We start from the raw sequence: 18122 nt of genomic DNA on the forward strand, positions 1-18122 counted from the left end.
AATTTCTATCAGCTGCAATTTAAAAACACTGGGAGGTAGATTTCCTTGGTTTATTCACTTGTTGAAATTGCTAAAGAATTGACTAAGTATATGGTCAGTATTAGGCCATATTCAGTGTGACGTGTTGACAGGGTTGTGCAAGGATTCTAGGATGCAACAATTGGCAAGTGGAACCATTGGAATTACTCATCGCAATACAAAGAGCTTCCAGCTTTTCTTATAACAAAAAAAAAAAAAATGTAAAATTGGCCAACAAGTTGCACATTAGTAATTAACACCGTGTCTGGTACAAATGGTTCCCAAGCACTTCGTTTTTTTTCTTTATTAGATGTGTCCCTGAAAGGGAGCATTTTTTTTTTCTTCAACTTGTAACAAAACAATGCTCAAACAGCTTTTTACCTGCATAACTAAATCAAGATTGATTAAAGTTTTCTAACCCTGCCCTTGGGTTGTGTACTGAGCATACATATGAATTGAGCACTTTACCATTTACACCTTCAGGTTTCACTAGCAAAAGAACAATAAATATAGAACGACTCCCGGAGACCTTTTATTGTCAGACCTGTGCAAATGATTACATTTTGAATACAGACAAAGGCGGCTGGAACATTAGCTGCAGTGTTAAAATATCACTCAAATCCACTGCTTTAAGGGTAATTTCATTTTTATATATGTTATTGCAAATGTGATATTTTACACTAAGACTGGGAAATAATCTGAGTTGTACAATGAGATTCACATATACTGTAGGTCTACTTCTCAGTTCAATTCACAGCTGAATATCTTGTGAAAACAAACCATGCAAACCCATGTTGTTACAAAAAGATACCATAATCTTTATTCAAAAATTAAAATCAATTAAAAACCCCATCATACAAGTCATATTCTTATATGTGCAACCATTTAGATATTTGGTAGCCTGAAAATGGCCAAAAGGTTATCAAGTCCATATGTCACCAAGTAGCCAAATGTATGTTCCCATCTTAATAACTAAGATAGAGTGTAGAGAGTTTAAAACACCTGTTGGGTTATTATTGCTGCTTGTGCCTCCATTAGGGAGATTCACTCTCTCAATTTTCCTGTTGGCAGTTATCAGTGACAGCGAAAATGAAAGAAAATCCTAAAATTTGTCGCCAAAAGAGGAATAGAGAGAAAATCTTCAAATGGAGGCACCAGTTCTGGTGACATTCAGGGATTCCCTATCTTTGGAGGAACAGAGGAACAGTCGATAGAACTATCCCTTAAGCCGGGTACACATGAACAGTTTTTTTTGCGCTACCCAGTGGGTTGCACAAAAAAAAAAAAAAAAAAAAAAAAAAAAAAAAAAAAAAAAAACACTGCCAGCTCCAGTCGGAGCCACTTTACTAACCATGTAAGGTTAGTCCAGCGATCTCCCCCACTGGACTGTTGTGTTCTGACAGGGGGATGGCCCCCCTGCCAGAACACTCCGATCAGCGATCTCGGCCATTGGCTGAGAGTGCCGATTGGGAATCAGTCAGCTGCTGGTTTTCCAGCATGCACGGCTGGCTGTCGGACAGACCGACATGCACACGGGCCTAATCACAGCTGTTTTTTTTTTTACCGGCCGTTGCCGATTGACATTCATCCTGTGTGTACGGGGCTTTACTCTAACCAAAATTGGAAAAAAGTTTTACATTTAGCTCTACTTTAGCAAAAAACACTTTTATACAGAAAGATTGCATAACCGAGCAAGGCACACTCACTGTATATGATGGTGTGTATATAATGTACTGTACATTACTGTCAGTCCTACCTCATCTGCTGTAAATCAGAAATAAGAAAAAGAAGTACCCCTTTGACTAATGCATTTAATGATTTAAATGTGAGAATCTGGTGTACAAAATTCCTTCTGAAATAGAACTGCTGTTTTTTCCAGAATTGTAATAAAATAAAGTGTAAAGAATTTTTTTTTATACTTGACCAAGATATTTTTGTGACACCTTCAAAGTCCTACATGGTATGATAGTTTTTCAATATTCTGCTATAGGGATGATTAATTTATTCAGATATATACTTGAAAAGTATATAAAGTTGATCCAGGGAAAATCCGATTGCCTCTTGGGGATCAGGAAGGAATTTTTTCCCCTGCTGTAGCAAATTGGAGCATGCTCTGCTGGGGTTTTTTGCCTTCCCCTGGATCAACTGAGGGTATAAAATTGGGTATATTTTATTGTACGATATTTTTTATTGTATTTATTTATTGTTTTTAAGGCTGAACTTGATGGACTTGTGTCTTTTTTCAACCTGAGTAACTATGTAACTTGAATTACCTTTTGTTACAAAATTGGGTTTTAGCATTAAAAAACCTAAGCAACTAAAGCCAGCAGCACACAGGCTAATCTGAGCAACAACTATACAAAGCGTTCTGTAGTACAACATATTTAGGAGTGACGCTATGGTAATAAAATGGTTTATGAAATTTTATAGATTAATAAGTCCAAAAAATTATTAGAACAGAAGATATTTAAAACCAAGACTGGTGTAGTGAGAAGTAGTCATTTGTAACCAATAGTGTATTTTATCTACAATACCAGTTTTGCATAGAGCTATAGTTTTCTCCTTGATCACCTCAAAGATGATCTAATTATTGCCTGATCCCATAAAGTAGGTAAAGGCTAAAATCTAACATGTTTTACTTTTAAAACCCCTTTTTACTACAGAAGTTTTAATCTGAACACGTCAAACGCCCTCAGAGGTTCAATTGTTGTCAACTTTACCAATCTGAAAACAGTGAAAATAAAGACATGTCCACTCCCTACTACCCACTGTGATGGGAACCTGTTTACACTGTAGATACAAAAGGAGTCACATTGATTTATCAAGTTCAGGTGATGATTCGATTTGCATTCAAATGAAGGTTTGAAGCTTCCTGGCTTGGCTCCTGTCTAAACTTCTCTATAAAAGACCAAGATGGTCTGTGAACCACAGATGTCCACTTTTTTCAAGATCTTTCAAAGACTGGACCTTGCAGAAGCTATTTTATCAACTTTTGCAGAAACTCAATCTACTTTGAACTTCTACTCCTAGCTGTCCGTTCTGTGCCTAGGTAAGTCTAGTCTTCTAAATTTATCTTTGCTATATTGCTGGTATTTTTGTTTTCTTTTCAAAAAGAAAGTAAATGCAACATTTGAAATACATTTATAAAGAATTTTGAGCAAAAAGTCTTTACATAAAAATGTTGTGCTCTTGTGTGCAGAGAAAGCCTGATATCACCATATTCAAAATGGCAGCCTACTCAACTTGTGGGATTGAAGGAAGAATTTGTGGTGAAGAATATGAAATCCTGGAACAGCTTGGTGAGGGTACTTATGGTTTAGTTGTGAGGGCGGTAGACAGGAAAATAGGTAAGTGAATTCTCTTAAATAATTACAAAGAGTATTTCTTATTTAGAAAAGCTGGCACTCCATTGTTTACTCTGCAATCTTGCTGCCCCTGCCAGAGCACTGGTGGTAAATCCACATTATAACACTGGGAGGTAGCAGCACCTACTTTCATGTATTAGTATTTCTAATTTGCCCAATTGTTTGAACCTATAGAACAGATAGCAAAACATTTGAATCTTTACTAAAAAAAATGTCACCTTAGACATATGAGCTTTGTTACAGAAGTGTGGGTTAAAGAACATAATGCACAAAGATCAACCAGTTCTTCCTATCTTGTCAGTGCTGAATAAGAACAGGACAAAACTCAAATTAGGCAACGGGCATTGCTTCCCAAGAAAATAAGAGTCTTTCAACCTGTCTCAATTTCTCAATTTAATCCTCTTACATGACTTTAACGTAACCTTGCCATAGATAAAAACAAGGCGGCCACGTTTTTTCTTTTAAATTCTCCTGAAAGTGCTAGTTGTTAAGCCAAAGAGAAAGCCTTAATATTTTTTAACAAAGTCCATATTTGCATACATGATACAAGTCAGTCATTCTATATATACACTGTATATTTCATTTGGAGGGTACAACATGACAGCCAAGAAATTGGCATTTTGAAGGGGAGCTTACCAATAGCAGCCTTCCTGTTTCTCTCATGACATATTTGCTTTAAGCCGGTCATGTCATAGGCAGTTACAGTGAGCCACATACGTAGCTAAGCAGGTAACAGATTTTAATAACAACTGATGGTCCTCCATGTACAACCCAGATACTTAGCATTTAAAGAGGACAATTGTTTTGATTTTGATGTTGTGATATAGCTTCTTATATGTAATAAATTAATATTTTATCTTAAATTGAATTTTGTGGTCGGTACCAAGATAGATCATTTCCCCTTGGAGGGCCGAGTAGGATGGCTTCAGCAACTATCCCCATTCCCCTCATATTTTGCATATACAGAGGACAATAGATCCAGCTGCATAGCTCTATAACACACTGCTAACAAAGGCTCAGAGGAGCTGACTACATGTTGAAGAAAACCATCCAGTCTATGTAAAGTTAATGGACTCAAGTATTGTACATCAGAGTCTTAGATGTTCAAATCTTATTTGTAAATCAATTTATTTTTTCTCTTTAACAGGTAGACTTGTTGCCCTAAAAATGGTGAAAAAGGAACTAACCAAACGAGAAGAGTTTTTGCATGAAGTGTGCATTTCACTCTTTCTTACTGGACACCAGGGCTTCATCTCTACTTATTCAAGCCCCCTGGAAGCCTCAGACCACTATGTGTTCAGCCAGGAATTAGCACCTGCTGGATCGCTTCACTCAATCATCCAGCCAAGCGTAAGTAAAATAAAGCTAATGAAGTAGCTGACACTTTAGCATTTGCTTGCCAATTTATTATATATATATATATATATATATATATATATATATATATATATATATATATATATATATACACATACATACATACATACATACATACACACACACACACACACACACACATATATATATATATATATATACATACACACACATACATATATATTTATATTCATATCCTGGAAATAAATAGTAACTGGTGTTTTGTCATGGGTACATTCTGTAAATTGCAAACATTTATACCAAGTAATGTTGGCCCGGTTGGAAAGAAATAAGGATGGGTAAAAATCCCTGTCAGTTATTTTCTGCAGTCTACATTCTCTGGGCAAGATCTTTCTTAATCCCATCATGAAGATGAAGTTGCAGCACAGAAGGTTTTGCACCTTCATGTATAGAATGTTCGAAGGTTTAAAACCTTAAAGGATAAGTTAACGTTTTACAAAAAAAATAATGCACATTTTTTTTGTAGGTAAAAAAATGTGAGTAAAATTTATTTTTTAGAGCTTGTAAACCATTGCACCAGCCATCAGCAGATCACTGGTGCCATGCAGGTCTCCAGCAGAGCCAGTGTATCTGCTTGCTGGTACATCCCATACAGGTAAGCAGATACAATCTGACAGGAAACATGAATGAACTATCACTGTACTTCACAGCATTGTGGTAGTTCATTGAAAACTACAAGCCAACAGCCGCAAAGGCTGCCGGGCCATGTAGTTTTCCATGCACAGAGCCCTGTCAATCAGTGACATGGCCGAGCAAGCAGAGCCCCGCTTGGCCACTTTTTTTAAAAATTGTGACAGCTAGCGAGGAGGGAGAAGAACCCCACTAGCTGTCACAGCGGGGATCGGGGATGTGCGGGGGCCGGTCTGTGTAACATGTTACGAAAAGTGAACTTATCCTTTAAGGCTTTAGAACCACTTTAACTATTACCTTCTGCTTCAGAGACAAAATCAACAAATAGAGGCAGTTGCATCCCTCCACTACCACCTCAATTCCTAGGGGGGATATAGGAAACAATAACATGACATAAGTTGTAATGCTTCACCACTCTATATGAAAGGGTAGTCAAAGTTTTTAAGATGCAGGTAAAATGTTAAATCACTTAGACCTCCCATCTTTCCTACATTGCTGAAATATTTTAGATTAATTGCAATCATTTTAACATGTAATTCCATTTGCAGATTTAGAAATTAACATTGTATAAATGTGATATTTCACATGAATTTCATATAATCATTTTAAAACTTTTCCAGGTGGGAATTCCAGAAAAGCTGGTTAAACGCTGTGCATTACAGATCACCCAGGCGCTTGAATACATGCACAGTAAAAAACTGGTGCATAGGGACCTGAAGCCAGATAATATCTTACTTATGGACAAGAGATGTCATAACGTCAAACTAAGTGACTTTGGACTCACTCAATGTGTTGGTACTGTTGTTCCATCAATGTCACCCATCAACCAGTACATGTCTCCTGAACTTTGTACACTAAAGCCCACGGAATCAATTGTCGTGGATCCTAGTGTTGACATCTGGGCCTTTGGTGTTGTTTTGTACGTTCTCCTCACTGGAAACTTTCCGTGGCAAATGGCTCTTGTTGAAAATCTATCGTTTCAAAGGTTTGTTTACTGGCAGAACAACATTGGCCACATGCCACCACCAAATGGTTGGAAGAAGGTTAACAGGAGGGTTCATGATTTATTTCATGTACTTTTTGCCCAAGACCCCAGCTGCAGGAACCAAGTAGGAGTTGTACTAAACTATCTTCAGTTTCCTTGGAACTTTGAAGATGCAACCCAAAAAGACACTGATCTTCTGGAACAGGAGAAAGAGGAAAATGTAACAGGAGACAGCGAAATTGAAATTATTGTGCTGGAGGGAGACGATGAATATATCATCATAGAAAATCATGGTGACATAGAATGCATTATTGTAAATGATTATGAATGACTCTTGAATTTGCTTTAGTTCAAATAAACCGTGCTTCTTTTGAAAGGAAACAGCAGTACCTATCAGGGGCAGATCCAGAGTCTAATCTCGGGAGGGGCACTGCCAGAAAATACGTTTTTTTGGGGGGAAATGGCTGGTGTTGACGCTTCAATCATGACGGCACCATGGTCGTTATGGTGTCAGGATGATTGAAGCGCATTATTTCTATTATTACATTGTTATATAAAATTAAATAGTTCAACTCACCATAATGCAGAATCAGTGGGAGCCCTGAGCGTGTCACTTGCCACACCGCCTGCCACCAAATTAAATGATGCAAATCCTTATACAATCCATGTTAATTCCAGGTTGTGAGACCACAAAAACACGAAAAATGCTAAGGGGAGTAAATACTTTTGCAAGGCACTGAAAGTCAGTTTAGGCAGGGAACTTCATAAAACAATTTTAAATGATTTGTAAACAGAATTGATCAGGATGGATATGTGGAGGTTGTTAAAAGGTGCAAGCTCTGGGGTATCCCCTTAGCTTTAATGAGAACCCATCTCCTTAGAGAAGCCTATCCAGCCTCCAACTAACCTTTTACATTTCTTTACTTACATTACTGTAATTTAAAATTTCCCCGTCAGCACAATTCCACATTATTATCTCTTGTATCACGTGACCCTCCCTTGTGAATTGTAAGCTATAATGAGCAGGACCCACTGATTCTTCTTGTATTTTAAAGCGGAAGTAAACCCATCCATAAAACAGTTTAATTTAAAGCACGTGCTGGAAATGTTACACTCCCATTGGTTGTGCTCTCAACCGAACTGTCAAACCATCCAATGGCTGGTGTCATACCTGATCACATGTGCAGCATCATGGCAATTGTAGATTAAACAGAGGCAAAGATGGCAGCTTTTGGGGGGGGGGGTTAGTTACACTTTGACCATACTGTCTGCCTTCATTTTGTAAAGCATTGGACAAACTGTTGGCACTATAGAATTCCTGTATAATACTATTTATTTAGCAATGGCACCCTTCACAGATTATCTTGGCAGCTTATCTTTATACCACCAACATATATGAAGGAAACCTAAACCCTAAAAATGTATAACTGATCTGTTGTGAGAAAACAGTCAATTGTAAGATCTTGGTAGGTATAGGGACATACATTTGTTAACATTATTTTAAGCTCAATCACTTTTTTTTAGTTCACTAATGCTTGAAATTAGTGGTTTTGCTCTGCTTAGCTTTATTAGTTTCCATAGGCACAAATTTTAATTTTTAATAGGAGGTTAGGGGGGTTATTGAGAATTTCTACATTTTGAATCCACATAAAACTGAGTTCACACTGTTGCGGATTTCCCAGCATCCAATTCACATGTCAGGAGATTGTGACCGGCTCTCTATGGAGTCGGTTCACACATCTCCAAAGCGATTCTGGTGCGAATTGCGAGTCCTGTGCGTCTTCTGGTCTGTTTCAGGTCTGAATTCAGCTAAACAATCGGACTCAAATCGGACCTGAAACTGAACAGGGATGCACTGGACCCCCACTGTGAGCCACTCCATGCTTCAGTGTGAACCCAACCTATAGCACTTGCTCTCACTGTGGGCAACTTTTTGTTGATGCCAAATGCAGTGCAATTTGAAATGACTGGGGCCAATATTGACATCAAGGCCCCTTTCACACGATCGGACTGTTCAGGTCCGCCTGTCTGTTTTGACGGCGGACCTGAACGGGCGCTCCATGTTAGCCTATGGAGCGACGGATGTCAGCGGAGACATGTCCGCTGACATCTGACCCGGTCCGATCCGCAAAAAGCAGACAGATGGCCCTACGTCCAGATCCGTCGCTGGCGGATCAGATGAGATCTAATGAAAACGGACATAGGCAGCAGCGGCGCCTGACAAGCCCCTCCCCGCTCAGTGAGCAGAGAGAGGGACCTGTCATCCGCCGGCTCAGCGAAGATCAATTCAGAGATCTCCCACTGAGCCGGCGGATCGAGGCGGACTCCATGGAAGCAGAGTCCGCCTCGTGTGAATGAGGGCTTAGGGCTCTTAAAACCCCTTATTAAGAAAACTGTATAAGTTTAAATATAATTTTTAGCCCTCAGACATACCCTTAACTAGATCTACAGTATGTTCTGTAACAAGCCTTACAATCTGGGTTATAAGGCTTCAAGCTATTGCATGGGGATTACTATTTAGTGGCTGTATTTGGCTTTACATTTACTTTATTGGGCATAAGTGTAGTCAAAGTTTTAAGAGAGGTGAAAATTAAAATTAGTTAGATCTCCCATCTTCCCTAAGGCCCCTTCCACATGGGGCAGATCCGCTCAGTGGAGTCCACCAGCTCAGCGGGAGATCGCTCCGTTGATCTCTGCTGAGCTGGCAGATGACAGGTCGGTCTCTGCTCACTGGAGCAGGGAGGGGCCTGTCAGAGTGCCGCTGATTCCCATGCAGAGGTCGAATGAAAATGGACAGCATGTCAGTTTTCATCAGATCTCATCCGATCCGCCAAGACGGATGGAGGAGGTCTGTTTTTAGCGGATCGGATGTCAAATGGGTGTCAGCGGACACATCTCCGCTGACATCCATTTCCCCATAGGAGTCAATGGATGGCCTGCTCGGATCCGCCTGAAAAACAGACAGGAGGATCGGAGCGGGCTTGTCATGTGAAAGGGGCCTAAATTGTCCAAATTATTGCTGAAATAGGGAATGAGCCCAGCCTCAATAGAATTGGAGATGAACTGGCTGGGCATGTAACTAATTAAATCAGCAGGTGATTAACCAGTCAGGACTACAAGTCTTATGGGATAACTGGTAATAGCAGAACCCTGCAAGTTAAAGCCAAGGAACTACATGTACCAGCATGCCTGCTGGTCTTTGGGAATAGAAGAGACAGATCTGCAGCAAAGCTGTGACAGTCAGCACTAGGCTGACACGGTCATCCATGAAAAGAGTTGATTACTTAACCACTTAAGGACCGCCTAACGCCGATTTACGTCGGCAAGGCGGCACGGGCAGGCAAAATCACGTACATGTACGTGATTTGCCTCTCGCGGGTGGGGGGTCTGATCGGACCCCCCCCCGGTGCCCGAAGCGGTCCCGTTCTGTTCCCCGGCGATCCGAGATGAGGGGGAGGCCATCCGTTCGTGGCCCCCCCCCTCGCGATCGCCGCCGGCCAATGGGAACACTCCTTTGCTGCTGTATGCTAAACAGCAGCAAAGGAAATGATGTCATCTCCCCTCGGCTCGGTAGTTTCCGTTCCAGCGCCGAGGGGAGAAGACATCAATGTGAGTGCACAACACACACACACACACACAGTAGAACATGCCAGGCATACAAAACACCCCGATCCCCCCCCCGATCGCCCCCCAATCACCCCCCCCCTGTCACAAACTGACACCAGCAGGTTTTTTTTTTTTTTTTTCTGATTACTGCATAGTGTCAGTTTGTGACAGTTACAGTGTTGGGACAGTGAGTATTACCCCCCTTTAGGTCTAGGGTACCCCCCTAACCCCCCCTAATAAAGTTTTAACCCCTTGATCACCCCCTGTCACCAGTGTTGCTAAGCGATCATTTTTCTGATCGCTGTATTAGTGTCGCTGGTGACGCTAGTTAGTGAGGTAAATATTTAGGTTCGCCGTCAGCGTTTTATAGTGACAGGGACCCCCATATACTACCTAATAAATGTTTTAACCCCTTGATTGCCCCCTAGTTAACCCTTTCACCACTGATCACCGTATAACCGTTACGGGTGACGCAGGTTAGTTCGTTTATTTTTTATAGTGTCAGGGCACCCGCCGTTTATTACCTAATAAAGGTTTAGCCCCCTGATCGCCCGGCGGTGATATGCGTCGCCCCAGGCAGCGTCAGATTAGCGCCAGTACCGCTAACACCCACGCACGCAGCATGCGCCTCCCTTAGTGGTATAGTATCTGATCGGATCAATATCTGATCTGATCAGATCTATACTAGCGTCCCCAGCAGTTTAGGGTTCCCAAAAACACAGTGTTAGCGGGATCAGCCCAGATACCCGCTAGCACCTGCGTTTTGCCCCTCCGCCCAGCCCACCCAAGTGCAGTATCGATCGATCACTGTCACTTACAAAACACTAAACGCATAACTGCAGCGTTCGCAGAGTCAGGCCTGATCCCTGCGATCGCTAACAGTTTTTTTGGTAGCATTTTGGTGAACTGGCAAGCAAGCACCAGGCAGCGTCAGGTTAGCGCCAGTACCGCTAACACCCACGCACGCACCGTACACCTCCCTTAGTGGTATAGTATCTGATCGGATCAATATCTGATCCGATCAGATCTATACTAGCGTCCCCAGCAGTTTAGGGTTCCCAAAAACGCAGTGTTAGCGGGATCAGCCCAGATACCTGCTAGCACCTGCGTTGTGCCCCTCCGCCCGGCCCAGCCCAGCCCACCCAAGTGCAGTATCGATCGATCACTGACACTTACAAGGCACTAAACGCATAACTGCAGCGTTCGCAGAGTCAGGCCTGATCCCTGCGATCGCTAACAGTTTTTTTGGTAGCATTTTGGTGAACTAGCAAGCACCGGCCCCAGGCAGCGTCAGGTTAGCGCCAGTACCACTAACACCCACGCACGCAGCATACGCCTCCTTTAGTGGTATAGTATCTGAACGGATCAATATCTGATCCGATCAGATCTATACTAGCGTCCCCAGCAGTTTAGGGTTCCCAAAAACGCAGTGTTAGCGGGATCAACCCAGATACCTGCTAGCACCTGCGTTTTGCCCCTCCGCCCGGCCCAGTCCAGCCCACCCAAGTGCAGTATCGATCGATCACTGTCACTTACAAAACACTAAACGCATAACTGCAGCGTTCGCAGAGTCAGGCCTGATCCCTGCGATCGCTAACAGTTTTTTTGGAAGCTTTTTATTGAACTGGCAAGCACCAGCGGCCTAGTACACCCCGGTCGTAGTCAAACCAGCACTGCAGTAACACTTGGTGACGTGGCGAGTCCCATAAGTGCAGTTCAAGCTGGTGAGGTGGCAAGCACAAGTAGTGTCCCGCTGCCACCAAGAAGACAAACACAGGCCCGTCGTGCCCATAGTGCCCTTCCTGCTGCATTCGCCAATCCTAATTGGGAACCCACCACTTCTGCAGCGCCCGTACTTCCCCCATTCACATCCCCCAACGAAATGCAGTCGGCTGCATGAGAGGCATTTTTATGTGCTCCCGAGTACCCCTACCCAACGAACCCCCCCCAAAAAGATGTTGTGTCTGCAGCAAACGCGGATATAGGCGTGACACCCGCTATTATTGTCCCTCCTGTCCTGACAATCCTGGTCTTTGCATTGGTGAATGTTTTGAACGCTACCATACACTAGTTGAGTATTAGCGTAGGGTACAGCATTGCACAGACTAGGCACACTTTCACAGGGTCTCCCAAGATGCCATCGCATTTTGAGAGACCCGAACCTGGAACCGGTTACAGTTATAAAAGTTAGTTACAAAAAAAGTGTAAAAAAAAAAAAAAAATATATATAAAATAAAAAAAAAATAGTTGTCGTTTTATTGTTCTCTCTCTCTATTCTCTCTCTCTATTGTTCTGCTCTTTTTTTACTGTATTCTATTCTGCAGTGTTTTATTGTTTTTGTTATTGTTATTGTTATTATGTTTTATCATGTTTGTTTTTCAGGTATGTAATTATTTATACTTTATTGTTTACTGTGCTTTATTGTTAACCATTTTTTTGTCTTCAGGTACGCCATTCACAACTTTGAGTGGTTATACCAGAATGATGCCTGCAGGTTTAGGTATCATCTTGGTATCATTCTTTTCAGCCAGCGGTCGGCTTTCATGTAAAAGCAATCCTAGCGGCTAATTAGCCTCTAGACTGCCTTTACAAGCCGTGGGAGGGAATGCCCCCCCCCCCCCACCGTCTTCCGTGTTTTTCTCTGGCTCTCCTGTCTCAACAGGGAACCTGAGAATGCAGCCGGTGATTCAGCCAGCTGACCATAGAGCTGATCAGAGACAAGAGTGGCTCCAAACATCTCTATGGCCTAAGAAACCGGAAGCTACGAGCATTTTATGACTTAGATTTCGCCGGATGTAAATAGCGCCATTGGGAAATTGGGGAAGCATTTTATCACACCGATCTTGGTGTGGTCAGATGCTTTGAGGGCAGAGGAGAGATCTAGGGTCTAATAGACCCCAATTTTTTCAAAAAAAGAGTACCTGTCACTACCTATTGCTATCATAGGGGATATTTACATTCCCCGAGATAACAATAAAAATGATTTAAAAAAAAAAAAATGAAAGGAACAGTTTAAAAATAAGATAAAAAAGCAAAAAAATAATAAAGAAAAAAAAAAAAAAAAGCACCCCTGTCGCCCCCTGCTCTTGCGCTAAGGCGAACGCAAGCGGCGGTCTGTCGTCAAACGTAAACAGCAATTGCACCATGCATGTGAGGTATCGCCGCGAAGGTCAGATCGAGGGCAGTAATTTTTGCAGTAGACCTCCTCTGTAGATCTAAAGTGGTAACCTGTAAAGGCTTTTAAAGGCTTTTAAAAATGTATTTATTTTGTTGCCACTGCACGTTTGTGCGCAATTGTAAAGCATGTCATGTTTGGTATCCATGTACTCGGTCTAAGATCATCTTTTTTATTTCATCAAACATTTGGGCAATATAGTGTGTTTTAGTGCATTAAAATTTAAAAAAGTGTGTTTTTTCCCCAAAAAATGCGTTTGAAAAATCGCTGCGCAAATACTGTGTGAAAAAAAAAAATGAAACACCCACCATTTTAATCTGTAGGGCATTTGCTTTAAAAAAATATATAATGTTTGGGGGTTCAAAGTAATTTTCTTGCAAAAAAAAAAAAACTTTTTCATGTAAAAAATAAGTGTCAGAAAGGGCTTTGTCTTCAAGTGGTTAGAAGAGTGGGTGATGTGTGACATAAGCTTCTAAATGTTGTGCATAAAATGCCAGGACAGTTCAAAACCCCCCCAAATGACCCCATTTTGGAAAGTAGACACCCCAAGCTATTTGCTGAGAGGCATGTCGAGTCCATGGAATATTTTATATTGCGACACAAGTTGCGGGAAAGAGACAAATTTTTTTTTTTTTTTTTTTTTTTTTTTGCACAAAGTTGTCACTAAATGATATATTGCTCAAACATGCCATGGGAATATGTGAAATTACACCCCAAAATACATTCTGCTGCTTCTCCTGAGTACGGGGATACCATATGTGTGAGACTTTTTGGGAGCCTAGCCGTGTACGGGACCCCGAAAACCAAGCACCGCCTTCAGGCTTTCTAAGGGGCGTGAATTTTTGATTTCACTCTTCACTGCCTATCACAGTTTCGGAGGCCATGGAATGCCCAGGTGGCACAAAACCCCCCCAAATGACCCCATTTTGGAAAGTAGACACCCCAAGCTATTTGCTGAGAGGTATAGTGAGTATTTTGCAGACCTCACTTTTTGTCACAAAGTTTTGAAATTTGAAAAAAGAAAAAAAAAAAAAGTTTTTTCTTGTCTTTCTTCATTTTCAAAAACAAATGAGAGCTGCAAAATACTCACCATGCCTCTCAGCAAATAGCTTGGGGTGTCTACTTTCCAAAATGGGGTCATTTGGGGGGGTTTTGTGCCACCTGGGCATTCCATGGCCTCCGAAACGGTGTTAGGCAGTGAAGAGTAAAATCAAAAATTCACGCCCTTAAAAACGCTGAAGGCGGTGATTGGTTTTCGGGGCCCCGTACGCGGCTAGGCTCCCAAAAAGTCCCACACATGTGGTATCCCTATACTCAGGAGAAGCAGCTAAATGTATTTTGGGGTGCAATTCCACATAGGCCCATGGTCTGCAAAAAAAAAAAAAAAAGTGAGGTCTGCAAAATACTCACTATACCTCTCAGCAAATAGCTTGGGGTGTCTACTTTCCAAAATGGGGTCATTTGGGGGGGTTTTGTGCCACCTGGGCATTTAGTGACAACTTTGTGCAAAAAAAAAAAAAAAAAAAAAAAAAAAAAAAGTGTCACTTTCCCGCAACTTGTGTCAAAATATAAAATATTCCATGGACTCAATATGCCTCTCAGCAAATAGCTTGGGGTGTCTACTTTCCAAAATGGGGTCATTTGGGGGGGGGTTGTGCCACCTGGGCATTCCATGGCCTCCGAAACTGTGATAGGCAGTGAAGAGTGAAATCAAAAAGTTACACCCTTAGAAATCCTGAAGGCGGTGATTGGTTTTCGGGGTCCCATACGCGGCTAGGCTCCCAAAAAGTCCCACACATGTGGTATCCCCGTACTCAGGAGAAGTAGCTGAATATATTTTGGGGTGCAATTCCACATAGGCCCATGGCCTGTGTGAGCAATATATCATTTAGTGACAACTTTTTGTAAATATTTTTTTTTTTTTTTTTGTCATTATTCAATCACTTGGGACAAAAAAAATAAATATTCAATGGGTTCAACATGCCTATCAGCAATTTCCTTGGGGTGTCTACTTTCCAAAATGGGGTCATTTGGGGGGGTTTTGTACTGCCCTGCCATTTTAGCACCTCAAGAAATGACATAGGCAGTCATAAACTAAAAGCTGTGTAAATTCCAGAAAATGTACCCTAGTTTGTAGACGCTATAACTTTTGCGCAAACCAATAAATATACGCTTATTGACATTTTTTTTACCAAAGACATGTGGCCGAATACATTTTGGCCTAAATGTATGACTAAAATTGAGTTTATTGGATTTTTTTTATAACAAAAAGTAGAAAATATCATTTTTTTTCAAAATTTTCGGTCTTTTTCCGTTTATAGCGCAAAAAATAAAAACTGCAGAAGTGATCAAATACCATCAAAAGAAAGCTCTATTTGTGGGAAGAAAAGGACGCAAATTTCGTTTGGGTACAGCATTGCATAACCGCGCAATTAGCAGTTAAAGCGACGCAGTGCCAAATTGGAAAAAGACCTCTGGTCCTTAGGCAGCATAATGGTCCGGGGCTCAAGTGGTTAAGCGCATTGCCACTGAATGGAGCATCCAATCAGGTCAAGTCTAATCCTAGAATTGTTCCCACAGAAAATAAAAGGCTTTCCAATCCAAACTGTCTGATCTATTTCTTGAATCAGTCGTTTTTCATGTTTTACCATAAACCTGCCATAAGAAAGACATGAAGGCCACTGTATTTAATCTCTCCTTGAGGGTGCTAGATATTGGCTGTAATGCTAAAGCATAAGCCTTAATATTTGACAAAGTCCTTATCTGCATACTTGTTCCAGGTTAGAGCCCTTTCACACTGGGGCGGCGTCGGCGGTACAACGCCGCTATTATTAGCGGCGTTTTACCGTCGGTATGCGGCCGCTAGCGGGGCGGTTTTACCCCCCGCTAGCGGCCGAGAAAGGGTTAAATACTACCGCAAAGCGCCTCTGCAGAGGCGCTTTGCCGGTGGTATAGCCGCGCTGTCCCATTGATTTCAATGGGCAGGAGCGGTATACACACCGCTCCGAAGATGCTGCTGGCAGGACTTTTTTTACCGTCCTGCCAGCGCATTGCTCCAGTGTGAAAGCCCTCGGGACTTTCACACTGGATACACAGCAGCAGCACTTTCGGGTCGGTTTGCAGGTGCTATTAGCGCAATAGCGCCTGCAAACCGCCCCAATGTGAAAGGGCTCTTAGGGATTCTAAAATTTTAATTGGAAGGGTCAGTATGAAAGCCTGGAAATTGACAGATTTGATTTAAGTTGGCCATACATACTATAGTTACAGTGGGCCACATAAGCAGCTTAGTATTTAATAGATTTGACCATCAACTGTGATGGGCACCTATCCACAACCCAGATACTTGGCGTTTTCAGGGAACATTAGACCTACAGTGCCTTGCAAAAGTATACACCCCCCTGGCATTTTTCATGTTTTATTGCCTGGAATTAACATGGATTGTTTGAGGATTTGCATCATTTAATTTACAGAACTTGCCCACAACTTTGAAGATGTATTTTTTTTTTTAATTGTGAAGCACACAACAAATAGGACACAATAACAGAAAAAGTCAATGTGCATAACTATTCACCCCCTAAAGTCAATACTTTGTAGAGCCACCTTTTGCAGTTATCACAGCTCCAAATCGCTTTGGATAAGTCTTTATGAGCATGCCACATCTTACCACTGGGGTTTTTGCCTATTCCTCTTCGCAAAACTGCTCCAGCTCCTTCAAGTTGGATGGTTTGGGCTTGTGAACAGCAATCTTTAAGTCTGACCACAGCTTTTCTATTGGATTGAGGTCTGGGCTTTGACTAGGCCATTCCAACACATTTACATGTTTTCCCTTTAACCACTCAAGTGTTGCTTTAGCAGTGTGTTTGGGGTCATTGTCCTGCTGGAAGGTGAACCTCCGTCCTAGCCTCAAATCACACACAGAGTGGTACAGATTTTGCTCAAGAATATCCCTGTATTTAGCACCATCCATATTTCCCTCAACTCTGACCAGTTTCCCAGTCCTGACTGCTGAAAAACATCCTAACAGCATGATGCTGCCACCACGTTTCACTCTGGGGATGGTGTTCTTTGAGTGATGTGATGTGTTGGGTTTGCGCCAGACATAGCATTTTCTTTGGTCAAAAAGGTCAATTTTAGTCTCATAAGACCAGAGCACCTTCCTCCATACATTTTGGGAGTCTCCTGCATGCCTTTTCGCAAACTCAAAACATGCAATTTTATTTTTTGCTGAAAGTAATGGCTTTCTTCTGGCCACTCTGCCATAAAGCCCAACTCTATGGAGCGTACGGCTTATTGTCATCCTATGTACAGATACTCAAGTCTCTGCTGTGGAACTCTGCAGCTCCTCCAGGGTTACCTTAGGTCTCTGTGCTGCCTCTGATTAATGCCCTCCTTGCCCAGTCTGAGTTTTGGTGTGCGGCAGTCTCTTGGCAGGTTTGCTGTTATGCCATGTTCTTTCCATTTGGTTATGATAGATTTGATGGTGCTCTTAATTATCATCAAAGATTTGGATATTTTTTTTTTTTATAACCTAACCCTGACTTGTACTTCTCAACATTGTCCCTTACTTGTTTGCAGAGTTCCTTGGTCTTCATTGCAGTGTTTTGTTAATGGTGACTCTTGCTTGGGTGTTGCAGCCTCTGGGGCCTTTCAAAAAGGTGTGTGTATATGTAATGACAGATCATGTGACACTTAGATTGCACACAGGTGGACATTTCACTAATTATGTGACTTCTGAAGGTAATTGGTTGCACCAGAGCTTTTTATGGGCTACATAACAAAGGGGGTGAATACATACGCACATACCAATTATCAGTTTTTTTTATTTCTGAAAAATAGTTTTATGTATATATTTTTCTATTTGTACTTCACCAACTTAAACTATTGTGTTCTAATCTGAATTATATGTGATGGATCAGAAAAACATTGAACTAAAGGCTGTAATTTA

At 41.6% G+C, this 18122-nt stretch overlaps 2 protein-coding genes across 2 annotated transcripts in view; one reads left to right on the forward strand and one right to left on the reverse strand.

Annotated features, from left to right (window-relative positions):
• LOC141139305 (protein eva-1 homolog C-like) overlaps positions 1-18122 on the reverse strand; it is a 419753-nt gene that overhangs the window by 313813 nt on the left and 87818 nt on the right. The window lies entirely within an intron of this gene.
• On the forward strand, positions 3245-6727 carry LOC141140371 (serine/threonine-protein kinase SBK1-like). Its single transcript, XM_073627468.1, has 3 exons — positions 3245-3365; positions 4531-4733; positions 6032-6727. Exons 1-3 carry the CDS (start codon positions 3245-3247, stop codon positions 6725-6727), a joined length of 1020 nt encoding a protein of 339 aa, XP_073483569.1.

The sequence above is a fragment of the Aquarana catesbeiana genome, linkage group LG04, assembly GCF_042186555.1.
Source record: "Aquarana catesbeiana isolate 2022-GZ linkage group LG04, ASM4218655v1, whole genome shotgun sequence".
NCBI lineage: Eukaryota > Metazoa > Chordata > Amphibia > Anura > Ranidae > Aquarana > Aquarana catesbeiana.